The sequence below is a fragment of the Zalophus californianus genome, chromosome 8 (genome assembly GCF_009762305.2).
Source record: "Zalophus californianus isolate mZalCal1 chromosome 8, mZalCal1.pri.v2, whole genome shotgun sequence".
In the NCBI taxonomy this organism is placed as follows: Eukaryota; Metazoa; Chordata; class Mammalia; order Carnivora; family Otariidae; genus Zalophus; species Zalophus californianus.
In genome coordinates, this window is record NC_045602.1 from 65008586 (window position 1) to 65028266 (window position 19681).

General features: G+C 40.1%; 1 protein-coding gene across 6 annotated transcripts in view; it reads right to left on the reverse strand.

Annotated features, from left to right (window-relative positions):
- CCDC85A (coiled-coil domain containing 85A) overlaps positions 1-19681 on the reverse strand; it is a 208359-nt gene that overhangs the window by 8307 nt on the left and 180371 nt on the right. For 2 of the 6 annotated variants that reach the window (XM_027622573.1, XM_027622575.1), the window contains exons 4-5: positions 4354-4488; positions 1305-1424 (exon numbers count right to left, since the gene is read on the reverse strand). The exons of 2 other annotated variants lie outside the window; for them this stretch is intronic. In XM_027622573.1, coding sequence (XP_027478374.1) covers positions 1305-1424; positions 4354-4488 — 255 coding nt within the window. The remainder of the gene's footprint in view (positions 1-1304; positions 1425-4353; positions 4489-19681) is intronic. 2 more of the 6 variants (XM_027622568.1, XM_027622569.1) reach the window with 1 other exon arrangement.

Sequence of the window (19681 nt, forward strand, 5' to 3'; positions counted from 1 at the left end):
TTCATGCTCAAGTAACAGCACGTTTAGCATGCTGCTCACGCTAAACTGCGTCCAAATGCTTCTGGCAGAGATCAAGATGGTGGTCAGTTGATAAATCGGCACCCCCCGGATACAGGGCAGCACCCCTCATTCTGGTGTGCCTTCCCACGCGAATTCCTCTCGGTTGCTCACTTGGTGAGTTATTCCAACCAAGACAAGATTGCACTGGCCACCAGCATGGTTCTGCTACCTTCCCTCATCCGCAAGCAGTATATGCTTGGGAGGAGCAACTCATTTCATGGAAGTTACAGCAAAATATGACTGAAGGAGCTAAGTCTCCTGCTAAAACCAAATCAAATGCATATTTTGCATTTCGTATCTGCTTATTTGCTTTATGCATGCCAAAGGAAGTGTGGCCCATTCCAAAAGAGTGCATCTCCAGGCTGCTGATAAATCATTCCAAAACCAAAAACATTTTAGTGAGGCTGTGAAATTCCTACGGCAAGTGTGGGACTGAAGCACGCTGCCTACTTTATGGCTCAGAAAGGTTTGATCAAGGCTATGTGTTAGGAATTACAGATGATTTGAAGGACAGTGATTCATACCCTGGAATTGATAAAATTTCAGTGAACTGTCCTAATTTTTTTTTTTTATTGCCTGCATCAGTTTCTTCTCTTAGATAATATTTATATTTTTAATTTTACATATGGTACTTATTTAGTGGAAAGCTCACTATTGGTAAAGAAAATAAATTTCAGCTAAATTTTTTTTTGAAGTCCTTGGAGGATCTGAAGTAAAAGCCAAAAATAAAACTAGCTTTCTGAATAAGACCCTCTATTTTCTAATACTCTACGGAAGAGCATTAACTAGAGTTTGAAGACCTAATTTCTATTTAATGAGGAATAGAGGAGGTTTTTAGTTCAAGATTTTCTTTCAGTTGGTTGCACCATGTACTTCAATTGCATGAAGAAAGAAAAATTGGGTATCCTTCCTTATTTTGGCCAACTCTTGACTCCCTCTTTTGAAGACATGCATGCTACGGACACTGCACATCAAATACCCAGAACGAGAGTTTACACATATAGATATACATGCACATCAGACTTCAACTTCGATGCAGATTGATATGAATCACATTACTCAAAACAAAATGATAAAACTAGAGATTTCAACCAGGAGTACTCAAACTCGTTTCAAAAAAAAAATTATACTTCAAAAATTATAGTATCTACAGTTAAAACAAGACTGTGAGGACTACCAGACTATAGCGAACAAGCCACAACACAACTGAAGATCTGGATAAACGGTTGGACACAGTTGGTTACCTTAAGAGAATGTACCACGGGTTCAGGCTGCTGAGAAGGTGTGGTATGTCCACTGAAGCTAGCTGGAGAGTTGGGTGGACTGTTACTCCCATCAGCCCCTGATGACAACCTAAAAGAACCCTTAGTAGAAAATCAACAACTTTGTTATTAAAACAAAAGTCGTTTATAACTGCATAGATGTCATTCAGTATTCAATTTGCACTGCCAAATGAGAATCAGCCGCTTTAAGTTTTATCTAGCCTGTCCTAAGATGCTCTCAACCTGTTAACTGGAATACACTTGCTGCTTGACCAGCAAGAACGCTTAACCAAGAGCCATCTCTGTGCATGTCCAGATGTCATTTCTGATTTGCCAAAGAGAACAATGCCCCCTCAGGAATGCCCATTAAGAACATTTCAAGAATGATTTTTAATTAAAGATACTCGAGTAGGAAATTTGTGAGTTACTCAGCAGCTGAGTTAAACATGCTCACTCAGCAAGACAAATGCTATATTCCATAAGTCTCAGAAAATACGCACACATCACCTTCTGCATTGGAGAAACGGTGTGTCTTATAAAACCCTTCTTCAAACTCAGCATTTTCTTTAAGGAAGAATTAGTTTTTGGTTTTTTAAAAAGTAACTATGGCCACAAATTACATATTTGTACTTTAGTGACTCTTTGACTTCATTGCTGAAAAACCAGCACTTGGGCATGTTTAACTTGGCCTACGAGACTCATAGTCACCCATACAGGAACTGGGAAAAAGGAAAACTTCAGTTATGTACCCTCCTAGAAAAAGCAGCCAAATGGGAATTTTCCAAACCTGTTTTTATGGAGATCATGACACTCGAAGGGCCTGATTTTAGTTTCTGTCCAACAAATCTACATATTTTCTTCATGCCTAACAGATTAATAACTGCCCCATTTACCTTGATCTTATGACTCTAATACCCTGAGAAGGAGCCACTGAAGATGGCTTCATAAATGGAAGACAACTGCGATTAGGGACATTTATTTTCCAGCACCTACAGAAGAACTTCTGTGTTGTGCATTTTGGGATGGGAGGGAAAATCTGAGAGCAGCAACAGTTATAAGTATGGGTTTTATGCAGACCATACTATTTGTAGAGAAATTGACAGTTCTCATTGATTTTTACAAAGATTATCATTTTTGCAATTTGGAGTATCTTCCCCCTTCCCTTGTCACTGTCCTGAAGGCTATCCTTGCCACCTCACAAGCCAACTGGAGCCATGTTCTTTTCCACGCTCAAAGAATTATGCAATCAAATCAGGCCCTGCCGCCACCCTCACTAGCCACCAGGGAGAAGCAGCTGTGGAATAGGACATTTAGGGGACCTCTCCAGCTCTGTCCTCCACTGCTACTAATAATTATGTTAATAGCAGGCGATGACATAGGAAAGCCAATTATAATAGCCCCAACACCTTCTGGGGGAAAAATGTCCATCTTTTCCTGTATTTGTAATTCAGATCAAATCGGACATAATAGTGCCCGATACAAATAATAGGGAACTTATTAGAAATTTAAAGGTGGTGAAGGGGCCTACCATCCCCCAGCCCCCAACATCACCACCAGATCTTGGACATCCTCTTACTCTGTAGAGATGAAATGTTTCCAAAATGAAGCAGTTCTAAAGGAAGCTCTTCTTGTCTGAATAGCTCTGGTCCCCTACTATTCTCTTTCCCTACCTGCTACCACCCTTAGGAATGGTTTTGAAAAGGCCTCTGAGGTGAATGCGGAGTTCACTGCGAACTTCTCATTTAGGACCCAGCAACGCAAAGCAGTCGGCCCTCTGCCTGGTAATCCCACTGGGCAGGCCGTTATTCTCGGCTATCCCTCCTTTCAACTCTTCCTTTCCAACCTCCTGCTGCCCAGCCCTTCTGTTTCAAATGTTCCCCTCCCAAACTGGCAAGATGATAGGCATATCAATTCTAGCATGCTTTTGCTTGGGCATGGGGCCTTCGATCTTTCAGGGCATTTAGATTTAGAAGAATTTCTAAAATTAATAACTGCTTTCCCTAAACCAAATCCTTTGGGTAAGTTGGCATTGTTTAAACTTGAGGAGAGTCCTGTTCTTCCCTTAAACACTCTTTTATTTTTTTAAATAATAACAGTAGCTAAAGTCGGAACTGCACAGTGGGGAAAACTCATTCAAGGATTAAAGTTCTACTTCAGGTCTTCTTGGTAAGCCAAGGACTAGGTCACTGGAAAGATCAAGGTTCATATTTCACGTGGTTATTGTAAAGTCGTAGAGGTAAGCAAATGCCTGGTAAAGTTGTACACCATTGTGTGCTCCGTCGCTTTCTAGATTATAACACAATCAAGCACTTCATTCTATCACATCCCATTTAATTATTCTAAAATAAAAGGCTATATATCTTTGTGACTGATATCTGGAGAATTATCTACTACTCTCAGTTGACTAATACATTTTCACGTAACTTTTTTTAAAATATGCTGAGCGAAATGCTAGTGAAACAACTGATTTTAAACAGTCCCTTGCAATTTATTACAATAACATTAAGCCTGTTTAGTTTAAACTGTAACTTGGCTGGCTCAGGAGACAGGGAATTTAAAAGGAAAATCTTAATAAAATTGGAAATGTGACTCCCAACTCCCGGGTTGCTTGTTTCCAAACGACACGGGATTGCATAGTGCACACATCACCTCTTGGGTCAGCGAGCACTTTTAAAGGGCAAGGAATAGTTTTCTGGGCTGGTCTGCAGACGATTCATTTTCATGGCCATGGACCTTTTAAACTCCTTTTCATGAAAGGTGCAGGGTACCTTTGTTCTTCTCCAGTGCTTGCGGTTCTTCAACTTTCAACCCCAAGTTCAGAAAAAAAAAAAAAAACACTGACGCTGACCGATTAGGAGATGAACGACTGTACTCCCAGCTTCCCTCCCCAGATTCAGACACACACAGCAAGTTTCTTCCGTGTGCACAGATTTACTCTCTCCCCCCACCCCGCCCAGTGTAACTTTTCCTCTAGCGACAAAAGCCATCTGTATGCACAAGCAAATGCAGCAGCCGACTCATCTTCACTCACCGGGAGAGTGGGCAGGCATCTTCCTATTCCTCGGCACCCTTGCCACCACTGCAAGACCCGCCGGGCTCTGGGACCCCAGCCTTTCTCCATATTTGAGCTGTTTCTAGTTGGAGGTTGCCTTCTATTCTGGGTGGCCTTATATTTGGAACAATATAGTACAATCACTCAGAAAAATACTCTTTCCCAAGTCTCAAGAAAGCAGATAGAACAAGAAGCTTAATGAAATGAACCACAATGACCACAATGGCAAGCTGTAACATGCACCTCGAATTAGGGGAAAAATTAAAATAACAACAAAGTCCTATTAGAGCTAATACTGATCTTTTAAAAAAGGTTTTGACTCTTAAGCTATCGAAAAGAGGTAGATGATAATGCCAAAAATCCAAAACAAAACAAAAAACCACTGAAGCTACTTAGACAACTTTGTCTTGTTGGTTTTACTTGTGAGAAACAGAATTAACTGTTAAGTCTTCCTAGTGTTTAAAAACTGTGTAACTTCAGAACTTAACAGAAATTATTCAAAATGCAATTGGGAGCACTATGCTCTTTTGTTAAGAAACACGAGGTGGGTACATCTATTCAGTAATACTTAGAAAAACTGGCACTGTATCAAATTCTCAGCAACATTTGTGTACATTGAAGAGTATGTAACTAGCTAAGAGGTCATCGCTGCATTAAAATAACTATTTTACATGGGACGTATACATCGTTATCAAAATTTCTATTAATCAGTTAATCTCCAAATTTCTATACTGGTTAGAACTAGAGATAGCAGATAAATAATTTTCCCCTAATTTTCAGTTTTTTTCTATGACTAAACAGCATAATTTTATTAAAATTATCAAAAGCAAAATGAACTCACTTGAACAATTTCCTGCCCCTGACAACGTTCACTAAGACCCTTATCTAGGTGTGCTATGTCCTAAGGAATAAGCATTGTTTTTAAACATAGAAAATTCACCAAATAGTCCCCAAATTCCAGTGTCTGAATGTATAATTTTAGGACGCTAAAAAATGACAACATAATTTTTCAGTTCCCACTGATCTCTTTTCCTAGAAGCATGTACTGTGTTAATAGCACTGGTCTAATTTTCACTCTTCTCCAATGTCTGGAGGTTGAACAATGAAAAAAGAGTAATGATGACCAGCAGTTGGTACTGGCAAATCTCTCTTCTGAATCTATGGAATCAGTGGAACCAGTTACCTATTAAATAAGTCAGCCACACATATTCCTCACATATAACAGAAAATTATGTATCTGGATTATGATGATCATTTCATTGTAAGCAACACGGATTTGAATATGGCTCTTTCAGTGATCGTCTCATGTGTCAGTGTCTAATTTCTTCCCATCAAAAGAATTCTATCCAATAATTTGGAATATGGTTTATGGCCCAAAATCCACCTCTCCCCACAACATGCATAGTTCTATTATTGAGATGATCGTTAAAAAGTAACTGCCTTTTTCTTTTGTTTTACAAATGAGTCCTATCTTCCAGATTTGGTTCCCTTCATTACTTAAACATCTCTCAGATCTTATGTTTTCGGATTCAGTGACTGAGGATGACATATAGGGATTCCTCCTTTCGTTCTTCCTTAATCTGTAGCGAGATTGAATCTCAATGTCTCTCCATTATAACAAGCTCATTATCATAACCATGAAATCTAAAGTAACATCTACAGCCATTTAGAGGCCTGCCGGAAGGAGTGGCCCTTTAGCTACAATCTTTCCCCACTTTTGTAAAGTAGATACAACATGAAATAATAGCTGTGCCTTTCAGCATCTTGTAAACGGTTCTTTTAAGACATTAAATACAGATTACATATAGTATTAATCTGATAAGAGGGGGCAATATACATGGGCCAGATTTTTGTGGAAGAATAAACTACTTGGTGATATAACCATTTTAAAGGGAAAGATACTCTTAGAATCAGGATTATTGACTTTCTACTCATGTTGGCAACTTAAAAAAAACAAAAAAACAAAAAAACAACTCCAGGTCATGGAAAAATGTGTTCTGGACTGGTCATCATTTTGACCTTCAAGTAAACTGAATGGTATTTATGTGCTAATGAAAGCTTAGCTCTCTGCTAGCTCTATATAATCGTAAATGACGCTCTTTTCTGAAGGTTACTTCATAAAACATAATAAGCCTAACTCTGTAGGTAGAATTGTTTTTGGCAATTCAGAGCTTGAAGTGGGGGAACACAGATTCTGGCCATCAACTGGGAGAACAACTCCAAACCTTAAAAAAAGTCACTATTTTCTGAGGAGTGCTATTTTGCTTAGTTTTGTTTTCTTCAGTTTTCCAAAATTCCAAGTTTATAAAGAATGCCCAAATGATCTTCTATTCCCCTAGAAATCAACTACTTTATATCCAGGTATGTAGAGTAACCCATAAATTAATTGAGGTAGCAGGAGGACCCACTCTAAATGCTAATAGCAAAGTAATGCTCTGTGTCAAGACTGCGTGGGAGGTAAATTACAGATTACTTACTATGTGGTAAGTACTCATTATAGAAATCATGAAATCTAGTGCTATAAGCAAACACCCTAGATCAAGACACAAAAATATCCCTTACTATCACTGAAGAAGATAAAATGTATTGGTACTGTTATGCTTTTAATCACATGTTATTTGGAAGATGTTTTTCCAAGAAAATTGAGACTTGAGATATTTTCTAATATTGTCCTTACAATAACAGACTTCTCAGAATTAAGGGAACAAAAGAAGCCACTCAAATTTCTTAAAAGATCATCTAAACAAGAAAATATATTACTTATGGTCTCATTGAGTAAAATTCTTATACTTCATAATAGGGGTTTTAAGAGAACCAACAAGATGAAGCTATTGTGATCAAGTTGTTTCTTGCTATTTTATGGTTATATTTTATTATTTTAATTAACATTCTAGAAGTTTCCATTCTTTGGCCTTACAGAAGTACATATTAAAAAAGTTTTTAACACAAAAATTATGTTTTTATATTTTATCATACAAAATACAGGCTTCTCACTTAGATACAAATCAGATGTAATGCATTTATAACAAACTTTAAATCGCGGCCCTCTTACCTATTATAGGAAGCCAACTATGGAAAGCTAAAGATTGATCAGCTAACGTGCTTTCCTGTTAGTTAAAGATGTTCAATATTTAATAAGATCCAAAGCTAGGTCAAACTATCAAATAGTGCATCAGAATGCATACCTAGTTTAGGAAAGAGGAGGAATTTTCTTTCCTTATTATGGGACACAGGGAAATGCTTTGCTTAATTTCATCAGGAATTTGACCAGTCTTCGTTCTGACATACTACAAAATTGCACTAGCACACAAACAGAAGCTTTAGAGGTTACCTTGACAAACCTGTGAATGAGCTTAGAAATGCTAAGAGAACCTCTGCTTTGCTCTAATGCATGATATTTAGTTGACTGTATTCAAACAAAAGTACATTTTTAAAATTTATATGAACTAAAGTAAGGAATCTATTCAATACTGATTTAAAATATTAAGTAATTTCCTGGATTGATAGCTACTCATTTATTCACTTAAATATTTACTAAGCACCTACCAAAGGTAACATCCCATGCTATGCCAGGTAGATATCTAATCCAGTAACTTTTGTAGAAAGAGCAGCCCAGTAAGTTCAAGTCATGGACTCCAGGGGGTCACACTGCTTGGGCTCAGATTCTTAATCAGACAGCTGGCAGGTGTGTGACCTCCCTGAGCCTCAGTTTCCCCATCTATAAAGTGTGGGTAATTATGGTACAATGGTACCTCACTCGATGAGGCTTTTTATACAAAAAGAGCTCTTAAAACAGCACCTCGCCTACATTAAGTGCGCTGCAGCTGTTTGTTGTCCTTATCATGAATGTGTTTGCTTATCAACACGTTTTATAATTTATTTGTCAACCTACTTTCATATGCTTATTATTGAGAGTAGTTCTCGACCTGGGGTGAGCTGGCCCTCCAATGGGGACATCAGGCAAAAATGCAGACATTTTTCAGTTGTTAAAATTGGGCGAGTTCTACGGGCATTTATGGGTTGAGGCCAAAGATGCTGCTGAATGCCAGGACGGCCCCCACAACAAAGAATTATCCAGGTCAACAGTGCTCAAGTTGAGAAACTCCAATTTAGAGAAGGACAACTGTGTTGGAAAACGGCAAAGCCAAATTTCTGATGACAGCTTCATAGATTTTGCAGATGAGGATAAGTCGCCCCCATGATTTGGAGCTTGTGATGATTTTAAAGGAAACTCTCAGCTTCAGCCCTCAAGTGGTCTAACTATAAAGACATCTATCTTCCAACCCCAAATAGGAAATGGCTCTTTCTAACAGAAGGGAAAGAATTAAAAATACCCCAAACATCCTACTGGTAACAAGGCTAGCAGAAAAAGAATACAAATGGGCAACACAGGGCAGTGGTCCAAAGGACAAAGAGCTCTCTGAGAGGAGACAGAGAGCATGTTGCAAGCACCTTAAGAATCGAGACATCAATCCCACAGAGAATAAAAGTGGCAGAAGGTGCTTTGTGGAAATGATGAAATAAAGCTTCCTTAGCAATATGGCAGGTAGAGATTCTGCACTCAATTTTAAGCAGTCACACTAGGAAAGAATACAGTTGCCAGCAAATAGAAATGAGGGCCCCGACCGTGAAACAACATCCCGGGGCAGATGAGAGCATCATGTGATGTGCAGAGGGAATCAGAAATCCCTACCCAACCAGCAACCACTCTATCCTTCATATGTGGCAAAGGGTTGTACTCTATTTATGGGCTTGCCGCCTCAACAGGTAGAAGACTTCCTGAGGGCGTGGCTGAGTCCTCAGAGTACTCAGCCACTGAGCTCCTGCTACCTGTTAGGACTCTCCGGATTGCTGTCATTTCAAAAGACTATTAAGACTAGCTAATATGAGCTCCTACTACAACATGTTAATACCTATTAAGACACTAACTGTTGGCCTGGTGCTGTTCTCAGTAATTGAATAATTTATGCTCCATAATTTTTGTGTTGCGGTCTCAGAGATCTCCTATTCTATGTACCCGCTGCTTAGTTCCTGGGCTGCAAAGAGATCCTGGGGAGGATCCAGTTGTCTGGAATGGCTCAGAGTCTGGGAGGCATCGGAATAAAAGTGTGTTAATGTTAGTAACTGATACAGATGAACCAGTGTATACCAGCTGAACATCAGCTCTGTGCTCATTTGACTTTCTCCATTCAAGGCACATAACTGTGGCCACAAGTTACTTCAAGTCTGCATCTAGAATTATAACTCAAGGATTTTGAAACTTTGAATTTTACAAAGCCTCCTAAAGAATCTGTTGAGAATTACTGACAATTCACTTTGGAAAAATTTAAGAGTCATGCTCTAAATGAAATACGATAGGGTTCCAGATAAATAGAGTTGCCAAGAGAATAGTATTTCCTGTTCTAACTTTCTTCTATTTGAGTTTGGGTTCGGCGATACTTTTCTGGATCTCATGCTTTTCTTGATAACCATACCAGTGTGATCCAGGATGTCCCTCTTTTGGTTCTGGTTTCTATTCATTCATATTCATAATTCTCTCTTCCTCTCTCATCCGGAATAGGTATCTTAAAAACTTGCTTCGGGGTGCCTGGGTGGCTCAGTCGTTAAGCGTCTGCCTTCGGCTCAGGTCATGATCCCAGAGTCCTGGGATCCAGCCCTGCATCGGGCTCCCTGCTCCGCAGGAAGCCTGCTTCTCCCTCTCCCACCCGCCCCCCCCCCCCCGCTTGTGTTCCCTCTTTCGCTGTGTCTCTGTCAAATAAAATCTTAAAAAAAAAAAAAAAAAACCAAAAACTTGCTTCAATCCTGGCTTTGCTGATGCACAAGTAATGATCATGTGGACTTTACTTTCATTGTTTGACAGATAAGTATAATTACTCTGACCACTCACCTTAAGGTGAACTGATAATCTGGTTCATAGCGCAATTTTAAGCCCTATCACATTTTAGAGTAAGATTTCATGTTTCTTTGAGCTCCTTGAGGTCATTGTACTTGACTTTTACTATCATTGCAATAGTGATGATTAGTACCCTAGCTGCACATAGTAGTTGCTCAATAAAGTTATATTATTGGATGGTCAAAATCTAGGTGTGAGACTGTGGCTTTTCCTTTATCATCTCAAGAACAGTTATGTCAATGCTTTACTTGTGTGTCTATACATTTGGTAATTAGAAGCCACTCAACTACTTGTCAAGTAACTAAAGCACACCTCTAGAGTGCTAGCGTGGCCCGAATCAAGAAGTGAAACTCCATTTCTGTGATGGTCCATATTTTGGCAAGTTAAACTCCAACTAAATTCCCATTATTTTTTTTTCCTTCTCATTAGCCAGTTAACTCATATTTGACCAAAATAAAGTCATCCTGAAAATCTTGAATCGCTTCTATTTCTAAAGCTACAGTAAAGCTCAAATATGCTAAAATAGCAACTGAAAGGATCAGTTAGGGATGGTTAGTAGACCAAAAGTAGAAATAGACTTGTGACCAGGGCATCCAAAGTATATGCTGGTTCTCATCAAAATCATTACATAATGCCAAACATCAAGTGGTAAAAAATGAAATATCATCAAAAGAGATACTATTCTCAACTTCTTTAAGTGTAGGCCAATCTCTCAGTATCCCCGTGTTCCCAGCCAGGGAAACCAGAAGGTAATATTTATTCACTCATTCTTCATTTCGTATGCCAAATAATGGCTAAGATTGAGGTCTGTAGAGTAACAGAAGAGATGGCAAGGAGCTTTAATTCAAAGAACCTAAAATTTTAGACACTTGCCCCGTTCAAGGAATCAGAAGTGGTTCAGAAGGATGTGAGGGCAGACGAACAAGAACTACGGCTGACATGAAAGGCAGGAGTCAGATCGTGGAGAAACTTCACCATGTGAAGGATTTAAAATTTATTCTGTGCTAAGGCATGAGCTGTGACAAGACCCAATTTGTGCTTTACAGGCCTTTCTAGTAATAATGTGGAGAATGATCTGGGTGGGACAAGACCAGCCGGGATCAAGTCCAACTGAGAGATGGAAAGAGAAGTCCAAGTGAAACAGGATCACTCTCTGCCCCCCGCCCCCGCCCCGGGCAACAGCGGAAGGAATGAAGAGGGTAATACGATGGACTACACGTCAGGACCCTGTGAGTATTTGAGTATTGATCTGAATCCAGGCCGGCTCCCAGCTTGCTGGCGGGGCACGAGCTACATGGTCATGCTGTTAACTGGGCCAGAAAATGCCACTGCAAGTCAGGTATCTTAACTCCTCCATCAGATTTGAAAATCAAGATGAAGGAGGTAATTAACAATATAAAGCCCCAAAACATCTCTCTCACAGATAAGCCCACGATGGTTTTCTTCTGACATGTAAAAGAGCTCGCAAAATCTTTAAATGAAAACTGATTGTAACTTCATGCCATGATGAAAATTTCCCATCAAATAATACAGTGTTCTTGGGAGAACAACAAAGTAACTTTGAAATACCTGTGACGCCAGGTGATACGGAAATACAGTTTCAAAAAATAAAATAATGTCATTACAGAGGTTAATGTGATGCCTTTTTACAAGACTTAGAGAGGGCAAACCCCAGAAGAAAAGAATCCCTATCTTGAAAGGGCTGAGACAGCAAACACCCTGTATGGCTGTAGCCAGAGGGACAGCAGACAAAGAATAACAATGAAGGCCTGGTTTAAAAAAAAAAAAAACAAAAAAATTGTTAAACAATAGGTAGGAAATGTGAACAATTACATTTACGTACATTCTGCTTCTAGGTAATGAGTTTATGTGCTAAATTCTTGTCTTTTGTTAACCATACAATCCCCAGTGAGAAACACTGAAATTTCTAGGAAAAAAATAATGATACATTTAAGTGGTTTTCCAGTCAGGTTGACACTAATTAGTGAAAATTGATGGCATTTTTGCTGAGAAAAACATACCTGAATACTTTTAAGCTTGTAAGAATGGGGGTCAAGGAGGCCGGAGTAGGACCGGGAGTTAGGGCCTGCAGCCGAAATGCCAGTGTAGACACCGAAGCAAAAAAGGAACGCTAGTTAACCCTGCATTTGGCTTGCTGAACAGAGCTGACTGATGCTGGTGTTAAATCCCCCAGCACTCCTCGGAGCCCGGTGGTAGACGTGTAGACGTGCACAGAGCTAGAGCCCCAGGGACTAACCAACTATTTAAGAGAAATACTTGTTGAGTTGACTGAGAAGTATTACTCTGTGAGGTGGCGTTGGCTGCCCTGGCTTTGGCAAGAGGAAGAATCTTCTTTTCCTTCTTTTTCTACAAGGCCCTCCCCCCGCCCCGAACCCCAGCACAAAATGGGAAGGTCAAGATAAGAGAGAGGTAGAGAGGTAGAGTCAGCTTCATCCCAGGGCTGCAACCTCTCTGGAATGCATATGTATACCCCCAATGAGCACAGCAGCTTGAGGGACTGCAGTTCTGCGCATGCCATTTGTTGGATGCTCCATCTCAGAGGATTCACAGTGACTTTATGCATGAAGGCTCACAAAAACAGAAGCGGCCCAAACAAATCCAGGCAGTATAGCCTCTGCATACAGTGGTGGAAATGAAATCTCGAGCCGGGAGCAATGAAATCCCCCCACTAATGAGAACACCAGCAGGGCACAAGAGGAAGCATCTTGAAAGCTCTCTTTTCACAAACAGCTCTTACTAGGAAAAAAGAGACTTACAAATAGGTTTCTGTGTGTCCTACCTCATGACATAAATAACTTATGATGAAAAGAGTTTTGGATTCAAACTATAAATACCCATTTAAGTCAATTATATTCAGAAAGGTAAGTCGAGGACCCATCAGAGTTAAAATAAAGGGTAAAACTGGGAGATTAAAGAGGTTGAACGAGTCTTTCCTTCCAGCCTGGATGGCACTTTCTCCTTCCCAATCTTTAAATTTTAGAGTGTCCCAGGGCACAGCCCATAAACCTCTTTTCCCCTCAACAGTCATTCAACAAGAAGTTCTAATTCAGTCCCATAGGCACGTATTCTTGCAAATTTGTATCTCTGGCCCTGACCTCTCCCCAGACTTTCATCTCTATACCTAACTCTGCAGGTGACGTCTCCTCATAGATGTCCACCTCAAATGTACCATGTCCAACACGGAGCTTGACTTTCCTGCACCTCCTAACCTGTTCCCCATCTCCATAAACAGCACCACCAATCATACAAAATTACTTAGATCAAAATCCAAGGAGTCATTCTTGATTCCTCCCAGGGCTGCCACACTGGACCACCCCTGGGCTGTCACTCGCTGTACAGCCTATGTAAATAGTTCTTCCTGGGGTTGTCAGTACTCAAACTATGAAGCCACATGCCACCTCTTTCCCCTATATTCCAGATCCAATCCATCATGGAGCACTCTCAACTCTACTTTCAAAATATCCTATGAATCCAACGCTTCCTCAACACCTTCATCCTACCACTTAGTTCAAGCTACCACTACCCTCTCCTACCTCTACTACCAATCTAGCTCCCTAATGAGTGTCCCTATGTCCTCCCCTACCTGCCTCTCACTTCTTCAGTCTGGTCTCTACCTAGCATTCCCAGTGACCTTCTGATAATGTAACTAGATGTATCACACCCTTGCTCAGTTCCTCTGATGACTCTCCACGAACTCAGACCCAAACCCAAACATTTGACTTTGGTCAACAAAGCCCACAGGATCTGTTACCTGCCCGTCTCTGACCTCACCTCCTGTTATTCTCTGTCTCACACACTCTATTCCAGCCACACTAGCTTTCTTGCAACTGTCTCCTCACACATGCCTAGTTCACTCCCACTGAAAGGCTTTGCCCTTGCTGTTCTCGCTTCCTGTGATGCTCTCCCATACCCCTTCTGATTCCTCCAGATGTCATTTCCTCAGAGAGGCTTCTTCTAACTCCATGTAAAATACCCTTTCACTCCAGTCACTCACAGTTCTGTACCCTGCTTTTGTTTCCTTGAAAGTGATTATTTCTTCCATATATCACTTATTTAAAATAATAGTCCACTAAAATGTAAGCTGCATGAATTCAGGGCTGTATCTCCACTGTCTAAAGCAGTATCTATATGCAAGAGGTGCTCTCAAAAAATATTTGAGGGGTAAACTATTGAAAGAATGGCCAATATAAACAATCAGCTTTCCATCATCTACAGAAATCCCATTCCATATTTGTTAGGGGTTGTTTTGTTTATATGAAGAAAAGTAGGGGAAGCCCACTAATCACCTATCTTTAAAATACATATCCCTGCATCGATCTAACGATAAATGTCAACATTTCTCATTCCAAATAGCAAGGTCACTGCTTTTGTCTAGCCTCTATGAGATTCTGAGTGTAAAAGATAGCATTAATAGCTGATAGAAAGCAGTTTCCCTCATCCCTCCATACAAATTCTGACCACAGCTAATGCCACAAACGAAGGCTGCCTGGCTAAAAAGTTTTGTTTCTCCTGAAGTCTCTAGGGCCCAAATTCTGAGAACATTAGCCTAGTAAAGGACCTGGCTGAACCATAAAACGCACAGCTAAAATTTCCTGGAAAGTTCTGAAAAGTAATGTCATAAAGCTTTAGAAAAGGCCAATTTTAAAAAGGAATTATTAAAGTTAGAATTTTTACAATAGTATCATCCTGGAAAACAATCAGGTTAACCAGTAATAAGTTTTCCTAAGCTAGTCAGAGTGGCCTTAAAAAAAAAAAAAAAAAAGTCAAGTCTTTTGCTAGCTCCAGAGAGAAATGACCCAGAGACTAATGAGCTCCGTAAGCTTCTCACTGCCTGACCCTCAGCAAGTCACTTGTCCTCAATGGAGAGGCTAAAATGGAGAGCCCTATCAATTAGCCTCATGTGGCGGCTGTGAAGGGTGACTAATAAACCTGATTGCAAAGCACTCTGAAAACATTAAGTGCTATAGAGAAGTTTCCTACTTGCCAGATCACCATCAGTTGCCATGAAAGCACTGCGAATGCATCTGGCTCTTTTTAAGCTCTTTTCCACCCCTTGGCTCTTCTGATGTCAATCAGTCGTCATGACAAAGACAAAAAGATGAGTGAGGATTCTTCTCACCCTCCTATAGGTCTCCTCCTGATCCACAGGAAACATGATGGAGACGCAAACTAGCCTTTGCACTCCTTTGTTCCTTCCAAAGTACCTTGCAGATCCCCATGAAGAGAGACTGCGTGAATGGCCTGTGGAAGGCCTTTCCTTTTTGTCCTTTTCAAGCATAACATAGATCATCATTAAAAACCACAGATTTGACAAAGATCATGGGAGAAGAGAATATGAATATGAGTGACCTGAAAAATACAGAATTCACTTTATTCTTACTAGTGATCTCCCAATTTCTCACTCTACCATGTGATGTCCTCACTTAAAGAAAACGGGAGATTAATTGTTTTCTGACCTCCTTCCAAGCCAGAAATGGTTTCCCTCATTCGCTGAAAGACATGGATTTAGAATTTCACTTGTCTGTGAAGGACTATATAGTATTTCATGTTCTTTCCAAGCTACCAGCCATGTGGTATCTATTTTAAAGACAAGCTTGCCCATGTTCTCTTTCCAGCAATCTAAGATGTGCAAGGACACAAAAGCAATATAATCAATCACTCACTAACATACACCTTCAATCACCAGACATATGGGTTTCAGAAAAGTACAAACTTCCTATCCATTAGTAACACAACAACTGTCCTGTAGGGGAGGACGTGCCTTTTCAGGTCAAATGCAAACATCTTGATCTCCCAACAAATTTTCCTCCCAAAACTAAGTGGTTTGTTGGCAAGAATAGCTTTGCCTCTTCCCAACTACTCCTCTGGTTCACTCACAGTGCTTTTCAAATCCCACATATTGATAACTGAGGGCAGGTTTGGGAATGACGGGACAAAGGAAGTTAAGCCAATGAAAACAAATAATATTTACTGGGAAAAGTTTTTGTATATAATAAATTATGCACAAATGAAAATTTATATAACAATATGAGGGACCAATTTAAAAAATGATATTAAGAGATAACCCAAGAAATTGACAAATGATTTCAGGGCAACTGAAATAGGGGTCAGCAAACTACTGTCGGAGTTAAATCCAGACCCTTTCACCTCTTTTATAAGTAGTTTTGTTAGAACAAAGCCACACCCATTCATTTAGATATTCTGTTTTCAGCTGTTCTGGTGCCACAAGGGCAAAGAGGAGTAGTTGAAAAACACCATATGGCTCACAACTTTGAAAATATTTACTATCTGGCCCTTTATTTAAAAGGTTCCAAGCCCTGGCTGAGGGGATAAGAACATTATGACAGACTGGAATAGTCTGGGAATTTTTTGGAGAAGGAGGCAAGTGGTTTACAAAGAAACTATAATTGAAACAGAAGTGATAAGTATTAAGTAGACAAATATTTTTTCCTGACTAATCGGTTATCTAAGGGCTAGACATGTCCTTAAGATTAATAAAAGAATGAGATCTTCCCATGCTGAGAGAATCATTACCAGAGCAATGAAGTCTCTCAGTGACTAGTAAAACAGATGGACTAAAAACTCACTGGGTTTCTTGGCTAATTCTCAATTCAGACCCCAAGGTTGCTACACCAGAGCTCTGGATGGTGATGGTGGAGATTGTGGTGGTGGTTGGTGGTGTTTTCACCACTATCTTGCTTCAAAAGAAACACACTTGCCATGCAACAGGTTTCAGCAAAACAGGAAGGATGCTAGGCTAGTGGTAACAGAAAATCTGAGCACAAACCTTGCCTCTGCCCATTAGTGAACATTCTCTCACCTGCAAAACAGAGATCATCATAGGGGCCAGGGTCAGGATGGGTCAGCATCAAGATGGCCTCAGTGTTGCTCCAATATGCAGGACCTCAGCTGATAATCAGGATGTGGTTCTAGGGCTTGTGACAACAACAAAACTCTGAGGTGGAACGGGCGATTCAATCAGCCCCTTCCTGTGTGCTGTCTGCACCCTGAGGCTGACTCAACTACAAGGGTTACAGGATTCTTGTAAATCAGCCATTTTGCTGTGGCCTAAGCTTTGTTTCTCACAGGGAGAACAGTCCATTTCAGGCTGCAGCCCCATCATTTAAGAGCCTGTAAAAATAAAAGAATCGGGCACTATCCCTTTCATGACCTACAGCGTCTCTCCTTGGGCCCTAAAGACTTAAGATTCCGAATACTGAAGACCAACAGGATTGATGCCTTCAAACAGAATGAACATAAAAGATATACCTAAAATAAAAAGCATAATTTAATAAGGTGATAAAGTATTAAAAATCAATGTGATAGCAACACTGGACATTTTCTAGGCTTAAAGACCAAAGTCCTATTGATTCGTAAGTTACTATAGCATCATTTACAGCCCTGAGAAACCACCCAGAATTGAGAGCTGTCTTATGACTCTCTCATGACTGATTCTGAAGAACTCTGTCAATATCAAGATCATGAGCAGGGTACTTGTTTTAAGTGAAAACCATCGGAGAGGTAACTGCTCTTACCTGTCCTCATGTCCATCTGAATCTCGTTCTCCAATATCAAAGGCTCAGTGGAACTGGTTCCCTAACCAAGAGAGTCCTCTTCAATTAAATGAATGCCCGTGAGGCCACATGCCCACCCTCTGCACAAGTGAGCATTTAGAGGGTCCAGTCTTAAATCGACCTCTCCAAAGTCCTTTTCAACTGGCAACGAAACTGAGCTGCCATCACCAACTAACTGTATCATTTGCAGAACTTACTGACAAAAGTGTCTGAGTTTTGCTGGTTAAGGACTCATGTGTTAAAATACAAGTGGGATAGAAACGGAATGGAAAGTGAATGGGGCTAGTTCCAAATAAAACAAATTTCAAAACGCAAAGTTGGAGAAGCTCCCTTTGTCTAAAACTTTTTGTGAAAAAGATGTCAGCCAAATTCAAACTGTAGCTTCTGTTAACTTTTGGCTCTCAATACATGCTTGCCACCCAAAAGGATAAAGACCTATCATTCCCACACAATTCATTTGTGATTAAGTTTGCTGGAGTTGTCATTTATTTCTGAGTGTGTATTTTATGTTTTTCTTGTATGATATTTCTAGAGTTATGGACATTAAATTTTCTTGTATATGAAAATGTTTCAATAAAGAAATTACCGTTTTGACATTAAGACACACCTGCCTTGGGTGTCAAAAACAGCTGAAATATCCTGGCTATCAAAAATCCTCCCTTTCTTAGAGCCAGCTTTTATGTAAGTCTAGGATGGCTCCCATCTGGTCCTGGGTTTATTAGTTATTTGTTATCTGTCAAACATTAGAACTTCTGCATCGCATGTTGTTCTGATGCAAATAAGAGGCATTTTAGCTCAAAAAAAAAAAGTACTAAACTTGTTACACTACATTTGAGTCAGATTTACATTTCTTTTTGATCCTTACATTTCGACATGCAATCTCTTTCCTAATAGACTGTAGCTAGATTAATAAAACTAGCAAAATAATTAGTCCAAGGGTTTTAAGTAAGGTGGTTAGCTGTCTCCTTGTTGTGCTTATTTTTTCCTTTTTAAAAAATATGAATTCAAAAACTGCTTCTACTCAACTAACCTAGATTATGAAAGATAGAAAAATTTCAAAGAAGATAAAAATTCTGAAAGAAGGTTTGATTATTCCCATGCCTTGACTAGGGCACTCCTGAAATCACAAATATCCCAGCTGAGTCAATTTCGGGGAGGTACTGATAAACCTGAGGACAAGAAGTTCTCCAAAGGAAAGAATGAGACCAGAGAGAGACACCTGAATGAAGAATAATGGAGTACTTTGAAAAGAGAGGAACATTTTTTAATAGATTGACCCTTTGCTAACACTAAGTCTTCCTCCCCACCTCCATTTCTGGGCTTTACCACAAGAACATGCGGGAAGGAGAACCTGTCCCATAGGCTTTGGATCTGGAACAAGGTAGAACCCAAGCAGGAGTGGGGGGATTTTCTCAGCCCAGAGAATGTTGGGAGCCCCAATCATAGAAAGTCAGGGAAATGGCCAGGACATCACTGTAGCGGCCAGTAACAAAGTTAGGAGCAGACTTAGAAGGACAGGTGAAAACCCATCCACTTGAAGGTAAGCCGAGAGAGTGAGGACTCCACCTGTCCGACCCCAGTCTGTGCTGGTGTGGCCCAAGGAAACACAAGACTGTTCTTCTATTACTTTCAGGGATGCCACCTCTACAAATGTAGGTGGGTTGTTTTTCAAAACACTCTACTGCTTACTGATATAGGAACTACTTTGTCGAATTTCTAGAATAAACCCCAAGTCCTCTTCTAAGACTTATTTACCCAGCCACCAAAGGCCCTTCAGCCTTACGACAATTGAGGGGAAGCCCGTGATTTGTTTCCTATG